At 35.1% G+C, this 12,087-nt stretch overlaps 1 protein-coding gene across 1 annotated transcript; it reads right to left on the bottom strand.

Annotated features, from left to right (window-relative positions):
- Positions 1-395: 395 nt before the first annotated feature.
- LOC145739408 (uncharacterized) lies at positions 396-3,281 on the bottom strand. Its single transcript, XM_081994838.1, has 4 exons — positions 2,889-3,281; positions 2,627-2,810; positions 2,503-2,589; positions 396-886 (listed from the first exon to the last, which is right to left on the bottom strand). The coding sequence occupies exons 1-4, from the start codon at positions 2,957-2,959 to the stop codon at positions 539-541; spliced, it is 690 nt and encodes a 229-aa protein (XP_081850964.1). The 5' UTR covers positions 2,960-3,281; the 3' UTR covers positions 396-538.
- Between the last annotated feature and the right edge of the window lie 8,806 nt (positions 3,282-12,087).

Raw genomic sequence — 12,087 nt, 5'->3', positions numbered from 1 at the left:
TTCTTTAAAATTAACTGTTTTATCGCTCTGTCAATAAGTTGTAGTTTGCGTTATTTCGAAAAAAGGGCGCTAACTGCTAACACCAACTACAAAAATGCGCAAAAGTCCAAAAACCAAAACCGATAGTCAAAACTATGGTCAAGATCAATTGGTCAAAGCAATAAGCAATCTTCAATCTTCATCTCCATATGGTAGCTGAAAAGAGAGCACCATCTTATGTTGGGGTACTGGGTGACAGATGGCGTTGTAAAAATGACGTCTGGACGGACAGAAAACCAGTCGTGGCACCATCTATTGAGTGTAGATAGCTTCAGCTGATGAACATCTAATACTTTTGAGATAGGAAATCACAACACCATACAGTATAGATTAATAAGTATTTATTTCAGCGCCATTTCTTAACAATAGATGTCACTGTACATTCGATTTTCTACTAAATCTGAACTAATTTACCTCACAAAAGCAGTTCCTTGATTGGGGTTGTTTACACCTTCGAACCCTAATCAAAGACCTAATATTTATGTATAATCATAAAACATCAGCAGTTGTACCCTGGCCAAGTAGATTCTCTTAAATTAGCTTGAAATGGACATAAATAAATGTCTTGAATTGTGCTTGTGGCAGGTAAAGCCAATATTCTTAAATCTCCTGAAGGATTAATCTGCAAAGCGTTTGATACTAAACTAGTTGAATAGCGTGGTTGTCCATACGAATTGTAATTCACCGTAGTGATAGTACTGGATTGTGATTGACCAGTAATCGGGTTGATAGAGGAGCATCTAGCGATAGTCAAAATACACGAAGTTATATTTTTGTAAAGAATTACTTGATCCTGTTGTTCTTCAGCAGGATTGTCCTGGCTTGATTCAGAGTAACATTGACTAATCTGAAAATGAAAGCATTAGAGAGATATAATATAAAAACTAACGAAACATGAGTATTGTTTGGATTTAATTCTAGGCGATAAGATATTATTAGAATACCATCAAACATGGTGCAATGTCATTCTTGTTCAATATACAAGGCGGTTTTTTTTAATTATTAAATTTATACCGATAATCATACAAAAGTAGTATGACGTCACAGCTGAAAAACTTGGCAAGATTGACAAAGTGCAAATGTGTAAGCCACTCAAAACAACGTAACCCTTCCAAATAAAAAGCCTATAAAATCATATTAGAACTTTCAGAGTCTTCTAAATACTACTGAAAACTACCCAAAAATTGCGAGAAGTCTCTAGAAGTTTTTTAAACCCTCCAAGAAATTTATAAAATTGCCACAATCCTCAAAAAAAATTGAAAATGCCAGGGGCATCTAAATACCACTCAACAAGCTTGAGTGGTTGAGTTATGTTAAGTAAGCTTTGTTCAAATCAATGCTTTAATTTACTCCAGTTCTTCATAAGTTCTTTTCATAAAATTAACATAGTTTTAAAAACAATAATTAATTCTTCCTTCATTGTTCAGTTAACCGGTTTTAATAACCAGCGATCTAAAAGCGGTAATTTTCCAACTGTAAAATTTCCCGGAAGTTACACGCCATGAAAGGGAAACTTTCAACAAAAAAAAGGAAAATCCCCGTCCTTACTGACATCCTTATTAAACCCGTAAATTTCGATAAGTCATTCAACAAACAAGATTAGGTACTTTTTCTGGAAATTTATTTTTGGTTGATAATTATTTTAAGTAACAAATTATGATAAAAACAGTCAAGCTATGAAAACAAGATAATTTACATATTACATATTTATGTAATACATAATTTTTGATATTAATGTTTAACTGCGGTCTGATCAATGTGTTTGTTAAGTAGGCATTGTATCCTTACCGTGTAAGTCTAAAATAAATTAAATAAAAAATATTGTATCATATAAATATCCTAATTAATTAAGTGTCCAAATTTGGAAAATGTCACAAAAAATAACGATTCTTCGATGTTTGGGAATGTCGGTACTTTAACAGGCAAACTTATTAATAGTCAACCCTAGTTTTGACTCTTTTCATTAAGAGAAAAAAAACAGTGCAATATCACGTTTTTAAATGACTACATCAACAGATCTATTTAACGAAAAGAAGAAAAAAAAAAAGTTACAAAGCGATATCTAAAGAATTCTGAGAGGTTGCCACAAAGATAATTTCATTGACACAAATTATACTAAAATCACTGTTTTGAAATTACCAAGAAAATCACATTGTTCGGAATTGCTCTGTTATCACTGCCATAGTGTTTTGGGGAATTCGCGTTCTAAAATGTTTGCGTTATTCAAGTAACGATTAGGAAATCAAAAATATATCTAAATGTGTGTCTTATCATCGGCTAAACAAAGTGTTGTAATTATGTAATAAAATATTCAGATTTTTGGGCTATCGTTGTTTGGTCTGACATGATGTTTTTATTTTCTGTGAAATTTGCGACCAATATACGATTTTTTCGCCACGAGTTCGAATTGCATAACTGAGTGAATAATATCGATTTTATATTCAAGAAATATAAGGTACTAACTAATCTTTCCGAGTTGATTCTTCGCAAACACCGAACAAAGCTACAATATCCTGTCACGCAAACTGCATTTTGAAGTACTGTTGACGTCTGAAAAGTAATAAATATGGATAGTAGAAAAACTTACATTGATCATGTCTATACAGTCATTATACTCTGTTTCAGCAAAATACTGTGAACTGTATGAAGACAATAAATTTAAAGAGGGTTGGTTATTGTTAGCCCTTACCGCCTCACGGAAATTGAGTCTGCAATTCTGCGTATCGTCTACATTTCCGCAGGCATATAAAAGTAAATTTAATAGCTGATTACTGAAATTGAACGAAGAACAAAAAACAAGCGAAATTAATTTTATGAAACATTTCAGGAGGTTTAATAAAAAGACTTACATGTTTTTCTCGCACTTTTGCGTACCAAGGTTTGTAGCCCCCAAAAGGTCACCGATCTGTAAAATAAACATGTTCACTTGACCGCAGTTGCGAAATATTTTAAAACCTTAGACCATTGAACTATTGTTCCTGTGAATGTAATTTATATTCCTAGTAATTAAAGTTGTATCTTTACAAAGTGACCATATAAGGGTAAGATTCTTAGATTTCTGTTTCAGAAGTCATAAGTCCATTTTAGTTTGTAGTATCTTTACACAACTATCTATTTAAAGAATATAATTGAATCACAATATGAAAGCTGACGCTAAAAACATCAAAGTTGGGTAACATTACATATAGAATCAAATTTTAATTACGAAGCAATCTGATACTTAAACAAACTAAAATACCTCAATTACGGTGATCAATTTTGTCCCCGCCATCTTGGCAATCTGGGGGTAAGATTACTGTCTAGCCACTAAGTCAGTACGTTTTAAATAAAAGTGGGTTACTTGTGGAAACCTGAGTATTCTTCCCTCTGAGCTACCCTTAACGTGACATGGTGGAGGCGCCTCGTTTGATCTCGGACTACTGATCTTCATATCAGTAGTCACACCCCAGCTCTGCCCCTGACGCTACGACCCTCCGAAAAATGAAGATGTTGAAGATTTTGAAGGACCGGTTTACAGGCTCGCATTTGCCCGAATCGAGTAGGGAAAAGTCAAGAGCGACCTGGAGACGCCCTAAAGCAACAGTCTATGCAGTGCAGATGAGCACAATTATGTATATTTGTATTAATTTGATAAAGTTGCAGTTTAGTAATAACATTGTCTCAATTTTCTAAGCCAGTGACGCTATTTCTGACCTAGGTTCTTTGCTGAGACAGCAAAATAGTGCAAGTATCGTGTGTTTATTTAAAACTAGGTCAAGTGCAAGTACATGTTATAGGATTCTTTGTTTATTAATTTAAAAAAATATATATTGTTTATTTCAGTGGCCACCGGACGACCTTTTTGCGTCTATCAACGAATTGCCATATCTTTTAAGGAAGTAAAGCAGCAAGTCTTGGAGAAGCTGACATCTTCAGATGGGTCCCGCCAGGACGGTTCTACTTACACCCGTGTGCACCCGAAGTCTTTAATAAGTCGGGCTGAAGAAGCATCTCCAAATGAGCTCACGTTAATTAGGACGAAGTATACATGTCCAAGGATAGGTGTGCTAAAGGAGCACGCAAAAGGACACAGTATGAAGAAATGAAGCTAAGCGATGAAGTTTGCCGCTTAGAGAATACAGTGCCAAGAGAAGGCACTACGATGAGATGAAGCCTAGGTGAAGCGTTTCCACTTAGACGATGGTGCCAAAGAAGGGTACAATGAGCAATTTACGTGAATTTCGCTTAATAAGGAAGGCAATAAGATAGACGCAACAGCAAGGTTGAAAGGTGACCCAATGTAACATTTGTGATGTTTTAAAGTACACCCCTATCTCTCGCAGGCATTAAGAATAGGACTAAGCTAACATATTGTAATCTGCTGAAGAAATAAAGGACTCGTTCCACCACCTTCATACACCCTATAGCATTTAAGGTTAAAATTAGCATATGTAGACTTTATGTATAAGTTTTGCTTTTAGTGTTCGGGGCAAACACTTGTTGGAAGGGGGAGATGTCACACCCGTGTTAGTGGTAACGGTGCACACCCAGTAACCAGCACAGTCAGCAAGGTTAGCATAATGAGGTCGCTGACGAATATAAAAGATGCACCGTAACTCGACTAAATTACCGAACTCTGGGGGAGGGAGGTCACTGACTGATCTCTGGGTTAGTCTGTGTACGCCTATTGTGCAACGCAACGTGGAGCAGTAGGTGACCAAGTGCCACACCCTAGATCAGCCCTAGCAAAGGAAATAGTGTGGGCGAGCAGCATAAGTTGCCGTACCTACTTACCTCCCTTTGTTAGGTTCTCCACGTCTTTACCAGCTCGGTGAATGCCCTCGGACATAAGTCTAGGGTTCATTCATCCCCGATAAAGCGTCGCCCCCCTTGTTCTTCCTGCCTAAAACCGGACCACATTATGCTCCCCGCCATCTTGGCGATCTGGGGGTAAGATTATGGTCTAGCCATTAACTCATTACGTTCTAATAAAAGTGGGTTACTTGTGGAAACCTGAGTATTCTTCCCTCTGAGCTACCCCTTAACGTGACAATATTATTGGGTGCCAAGTTTGAGTGACATACTCACCACACCCGCTAGGGTGGGGGGAATGTCAGGATATTTGTTCTAATGTGCCCCACGAGTTCTGCTAAAATTAAATGTTTCCGGTATTAGGACAAGGAAACAAAGGGGTGCTCATTTCAACTGGTGCAATTTAAAACTTGGTGAAAAATAAATATAAAAAGACATTCGATGGGCTTCGGCAAACAGTATTAGCAGTCTTGCTGCAAGAGTGGCTGCTTTTAATGACAGTTTATGGGATGTATACGACTGTCTCAGGTGTCGGGAATCCCGGAACAGACGATAACAAGAATAAACTCGGCGTTGCAATGCGTCCTTTTTGCCTAATCTGACCTGTGGTTCATTGCCTTCGCACGATATATCGTGAAATATCATATCCCGGTGTCAAATCCAATGGTAATGATTGACATAAATTTTGTATAATGAAAGCAATTTAATACCGCACCGCGGGGTGATTGCTTACAATTTTCCCTCAGCTCTAATAATAAAACACAAACCCGGTTTTGTTTTTTAACTGACGCTTATTCTTTCACGTCCTCGTGACAATATTCGAGCTTAAATGGACACATAATTACCCATTTTGTTTCCCTTCGTTCATAGCCTCGATAATGTTAATTATTTTGAATTTGTATTTTTCATACTTGCCTACCAATTGCACTTAATGACAAATTATTTGGCAAACACATTATCTTTTTAGCTTAAATTTGTTTGAAGCAAATCGCCTAACTAATGCTCTACAGGATGGTTCAAGAAAACCAGTATCTCAATATACTTATTTGTATATGCCATCAGGGTATAAAGTGGCTTGAAACTAAAAATAAGATTTGCCATGTAATTTAGAAGCGATAACAAACGAAATTGAAACTTATTAACATGCAAAATTTAAATCAATTGACCGACTTGCAATAAATTTGAAAATAATTTTCAAGAACAGTTGGGTATGTTTGTTTTGAATTAAACCAAAATGTCGGGATTCCGGAACAGGCGATAACAAGGAGAAACTCGGCGTTGCAATGCGTCGTTTTTGCCTAATCTGACCTGTGGTTCATTGCCTTCGCACGATATATCGTGAAATATCATATTCCGGTGTCAAATCCAATGGTGATGATTGACATAAATTTTGTATAATGAAAGCAATTTAATACCGCACCGCGGAGTGACTGCTGACAATTCGCCCTCAGCTCTAATAATAAAACACAAACCCCGTTTTGTTTTTTAACTTGCGCTTATTCTTTCACGTCCTCGTGACAATATTCGAGCTTAAATGGACACATAAATACCCATTTTGTTTCCCTGCTTTCATAGCCTCGATAATGTTAATTATTTTGAATTGAATTTGTATTTTTCATATTTGCCTACCAATTGCACTTAATGACAAATTATTCGGCAAACACATTATCTTTTTAGCTTAAATTTGTTTGAAGCAAATCGCCTAACTAATGCTCTACAGGATTTATACATCAGGGTATAAATTTTAGCTTGTTAACCTACACCACTCTCCGTGAGTAGTTAGCCTGGGGCATTCACCGAGTGGCTTGAAGAGGTCCCATGGCCACCCAATCTTGTTTTGTAAAATAAAATCTTTCAGTTAGTATTTTCAGCATAGCAAATTCTATTGTTACAATTAGATTTGTGAAAGTCTCCAGTTCTTAAATAATTTTGGTGTTCTTTAATACGTTTTTTTAAAGGTCTGGAGGTTTCACCAATATAAAATTGATTGCATTCGCAAGGAATTTTATATATCACGTTTCTTGTAGATTCATTTTCATTGTGAGGTTTTGTTTTAGTTAAGTGTGATCTAAAGTCAAGAAGTCTTCAAAGTCTTGGGGAACGTACAAGCTTAAGCGTAAACACTATTTTAGAACTTTTAACAATTTGTGTTAAAACAACATTCTTCCAATATGGAGATGATTATTACCAACAAAATTCTGGAATGGCAATGGGTTCTCCATTGTCTCCAATATTAAGTAACATTTTTATGGAACATTTCGAAGAAAATAACATTAATAATTTTAATTATAAACCAACAATCTGGTGGAGATATATTGATGATGTTTTCACAATATTCATTCGGTAATGATCATCTCCAACAATTTCTAACTCACATAAACTCAATAGAACCCACAATCAAATTTACAACAGAAACTGAACAAAATAACGAACTTCCATTCTTAGACATTCTAATCAAAAAAGACATAAACAAATTTGAAAAAAAAGTATACAGAAAACCAACCCACACAAATAGATATTTAAACTACAAATCCAATCATCCAATAATGGTAAAAAAAGGTATTGTAAAAAGTTTATTTTATAGAGCCAAAATTATTTGCAATAATGAACAATTTAATAAAGAAAAATTATTAATTAAAAATGTTCTAAAAGAAAATGACTATCCTGAAACATTTATTAATAAATCTTTTAGGGATTTAGAACATCCAAAACAATCTGGAAATCAAAATGAAATTTTACCTTTTACTAATTTACTATTCCTTACATTCCAGGTATTTCTGACAAAATCAAACGAATAGCTAAAAAATATAACATCAGAACAATATTTAGAACTCAAAACACATTAAGATCACACTTAACTAAAACAAAACCTCACAATGAAAATGAATCTACAAGAAACGTGATATATAAAATTCCTTGCGAATGCAATCAATTTTATATTGGTGAAACCTCCAGACCTTTAAAAAAACGTATTAAAGAACACCAAAATTATTTAAGAACTGGAGACTTTCACAAATCTAATATATGCCAACACGCGTTTGATAATGATCAAGAGTCAAATGGAATGAATGTAGTATCATAGACCAAGAAACTTTTTCAAAAAGACGTAAAATAAAAGAAAGTGCATATATTAGATTAAACCATGACTCCTGTGTTGCTACATCCTCTATTAATATTGACCAAACTTGGTTAAATATTCTAGAGGAGGAGATAACACTTGGTCATATCAAACGAAACTGAAATTTCTTGTAATTTTGTTTTCATTATAAAACCCACCTTTCACTACAACAATAGATAACCTTCCTATTGGAATGACAAAAGTCAAAATTTATGTCAATTTTTATTGACAAAACCCTTCTCAGAGTTCCAAATTGAACATTATCAGGTTTAATATTTATTAAGTTGTTGTTTTCTGTGTTCTGCCGTTGTGTTCTTTCTTTTTTAGATTCTCTGAAGACGGTGGTAGATTTTCCACCGAAACGTCAGCGTTTTTAGGTAACAAGACCGAGCCTAAGTCAGTGGTCTTGTGTTGGGACGACTAGGTTAATGTTATTTTCAACTTAGTTGAAAATAGTGCGAAATTCTATTTTCCCAACAAACCTTTTTTGTGTGAGACAGAAGACCCAATAAACAAAGAAAAAAAAATGAGTAACTCGTCTCAACAAACATATAGAACTTATTCCCCATTATTGCGTAATTAATAATCCAAGTGTTTCTACAAAATTAAGGGTGGTGCTTGATGTTAGCATGAAAACATCTTTGTGTTTTTTACTAACGATGTGGTTTTAAAAGGCTACACAGTGCAGTCGAAATTAGTGGATATTTATGTAGATTTCGTTGTTTTAATATGTTTTGACTTGTGATATTAAAAGATGTTTTTGCAAGTTAGAGTAAACATAGATCACCATCATCATGTTATGTTTTGTTGTGATTCCAAATATTTCAAAGTTAAACCGATGTTTTTGCTTTAGCTTTAAATGTCGGAGAACAACCAAACAAATTCGGCCGACAATGCGAACAAATTGGGACACAAAGACGACACTAACACAAAACGGGGTGACAAGAAATCCGTTTTTAAATTTTCTGCGAGACATGAGAAAAAACGTTTAGGGTAGGTCGTGTAAGCAGCTCTCGTCAAAAGTAGCAAAAATTTGGGGCAACATGTCGAAAATAAACAAGTAACCGTATCGGCAAATGGCTCAAAGAGTCGCGCCCATGGTACGTACGAAATTGCGACGTCGCCGCATACCGAGTAACCAAAACTCACGAAAAAGTCGCACTCGATTGTTGTTTTCCGAATCCAAATATTTTTTATTTCTGTTTTTGAAACCCGTATAAAAAGTTCAAAGAGAAAACAGAAGATCAAAATCCGGACGTCGCACACTGGTAGGTTTTTTAAAATCAGTGGCATAAAAGAAATACTTGGAGTTTTATATATTTGGCTAAATATCATTCAAATGTCAAACAATGTTTTCAAAGAACAAGTTGGGTATGATAGAATGTCACATTTTTTATTACTGTTTGGCAGTGATCCGTCAAACTCAAATACATTATTTTTTTCCAGTAAGTTTTTTGGATACCTTACGAAGGTTTTGTTGTTATAATTGTAAAATGTAGTTCCAAATTAACAGTTACATTCAGTTATTATTGGTACAAGTAAGAGGAACAATATTATTAATTTGACGGTCCATAAATTATTTTTCTAGTTTAATTAGCTCCGGTGTTTCGTAAATGAACTGTAATTTTAAAAGACGACAAAAACGAAGCGATGACGTTCTTACATTTTGTCAAATTATTTGATTATTTTTATTCGTTTCTGTACGACATACCAGGTGTCCAAGAGCACCCTGGACATAGGAGATTAACCCTCCGTTAGTCTGTTGCCATTTTTTTCGAATTTGGTCTGGTGGGGTCTAATGAACCCCACAAAATAAAATTGGATCAACAATATTTTAAGGCATAATTTTTGTCTAACTTTATAAAATACATTTTAAAAACAAGTTTTTATTGCAAATTGCATTTATTTAAAAATATAGAACAAAAATATCATACTCTATACAAACAAAAGAAGAACAACAAATGCTTGAAAAATCATAATGTGACTAAGTAAAAAAGTATCCAACAGAAAAAGTATTATTATACGTAACTAAGCGCCTAACTACTTATTTTAGTCAGATTCAGAAGTCAAACCGTTACTAATAGAATTTTTGCAAAACATAGCTGAGTGCGGGACACATATGGGTTTTTCACATTTGACAAGAGTATTGCGACTTGCAACAACAGCGGTTAGACGATGGTCAGTAAGAAGTTTATTGATTAGGCTGTAGCTGGTAAACCAGTTGTCAAATGTTACGTTACGCCCGGTTTTAGATACTGGCTGAATCAAACGGATTACTCTGTCCTCGCTTTTATGACTTTGTTGGAAAGGGTCGTTAGGCTGAAGTCCGACATAAACTTCCACGTTGACAGTATAAAAACATTTTGCATCCACTAATGCAAAAAATTTAGGCCATCTTTGGAAGGTTTGTTTGGAATATATTGACGGAATGAGCACCTCCCACGAAATGACGGCAATCTTTCGTCGATAGTCAAATAATCTCCTGGAGAATAAACGTCTTTTGTGTGAGAGAAAAACTGATCAAAAATTGATCTAATAGGCGCCAATCTGTCCAATTTCTTGCGTTCGGCTCGAGTTTCGCTGTCATCGAATCGGAGGCAGGCCAATATAAACCTAAACCTGTAGAGAGCCATAGTCTTCCGAAAAATCATTACTCCTGTGTCGTCTGTCGACCAAAGATCGTCCAGATTATGTCGACCGGAGCGGTAAAAGCCTGCCAGATACAAGAGACCAAATCATGCAGAGAGTTCCTGGTGGTCGGTATCCTTTACTTTGTATTTATGTTTTTCGGCATAAGAAAAAGCTTTTTCTCGAATTTTTTTATTGGTCTGCAAGGCTATTTCTCTCATCATATCGTCAGTAATAAACAACTTCCAACAATCTAGAGGTGATTTAGCGTCTATGAAAGGTTTTCAAACACCCGGCCGTTGAGTAATTATGTTTTCAGAACGTGTCTTGGCTGTTTTACAAATTGGAATTTTAAACCATTTTGTTGATTGGTTCTTTTCTAAGTAAAATGGATAATGAGTATATTCTTCTGCTTCGGTCCGACCATGCTCTACGCCCGAATTACTGTGTTTGACAAATCGTTCTTCTAGTTCATCTTCTTCTAATTGTTCTATTTCAGAATTTTCATCTTCGTCCATTTCGGAAGTAGAGCTAATAGTCTCCGATTCCACTTCTTTATAAAGAGCTAACAGTCTTGCTTGTTCCCGTTCAAAATCGCCCATGTTCAATCTAAAAAATGTCGCAGTTATTACACTGCACATCTTGAAAATGTAAAAGTAAAATTTCAGCAATATATAAAAGCAGAAAAAAAGTTTTAACTGCAAACTTAAAATATTCAAAAAGTTAGCGATCTAATAACGAATTGTACTTATCAAATTTGCGAAAATGTACTTACATATTAGTAGTAAAAACAAGTATCGACTTTAGTCTGCTGGGGTCTCAACTGACAATATCGCTGAATAACACCGATATGGACAGTAAAGCGGTACACAACACACTGGATCAGTGAATTCGGTCATGACACAGGAATACATAGAGCGAAAAGATTGCGAAAAGTGCATTGTCTAATAAAAAGGGGGCGCCACTATATTCAAAGCTTGGGGTCTGCTAGACTCCACCAGACTAAGGCAGGGTTAACATGGGAAATCGGTTTTGATTTTTTTGCGCCTGTACAGGGTGCTGCATTTTCGATGGTTTTACGGGGTACAGAGAAAACGGTAATACATAGAAAAAAAGTAGCATACGGGTTCTGATCTCTTTTTCTGAGCTGAGATGACTGGCGAAAAGTGGGCGGCGCAAACTTCTTTTGTTTCAAAGATACCGGGGGTTTTCAAAAATTGGTAATTTTTGAACCTCTTCTGTATTTCAGTTGCTCTTAAAGTTATCAAAAAAGGAAGAACGGTTCCCGGTAGTAGTTTTCATGTAGAATCCAATGGCGTAGTCAGTTTTTTTCTATTCCGTTTAGTTTCTGATATGACAGTAAATTACATTTTTTTAAATGTAACATCCTATATATTTTTATGTCATTTAATTCAGTTGATTTTTACCTTTTCAACGGTGTGTTACAACATATAAGTTTGTAGAGGTTAATCCTGTTATTTTAAAAAAAGACCTTTGCTAAGCTGAAAAAA

Source organism: Ips typographus, unplaced genomic scaffold (genome assembly GCF_016097725.1).
Source record: "Ips typographus isolate SLU unplaced genomic scaffold, UJ_Ityp_2.0 IpsContig121, whole genome shotgun sequence".
NCBI lineage: Eukaryota > Metazoa > Arthropoda > Insecta > Coleoptera > Curculionidae > Ips > Ips typographus.
The sequence above is the reverse complement of the archived record's forward strand: the minus strand, read 5'-3'. Positions and strand labels throughout refer to the sequence as shown.

Bases quoted from the DNA above. Each gene is read 5' to 3' on its own strand.
- LOC145739408 (XM_081994838.1), bottom strand. From the start codon at position 2,959: ATGTTTATTTTACAGATCGGTGACCTTTTGGGGGCTACAAACCTTGGT. The intron at 2,590-2,626 runs GTAAGTTTTTCT...ATTACTTTTCAG, and splicing joins ACTGTATAGACATGATCAAT to ACGTCAACAGTACTTCAAAA. The intron at 887-2,502 runs GTTAGTACCTTA...TTTCATTTTCAG, and splicing joins GAATCAACTCGGAAAGATTA to ATTAGTCAATGTTACTCTGA.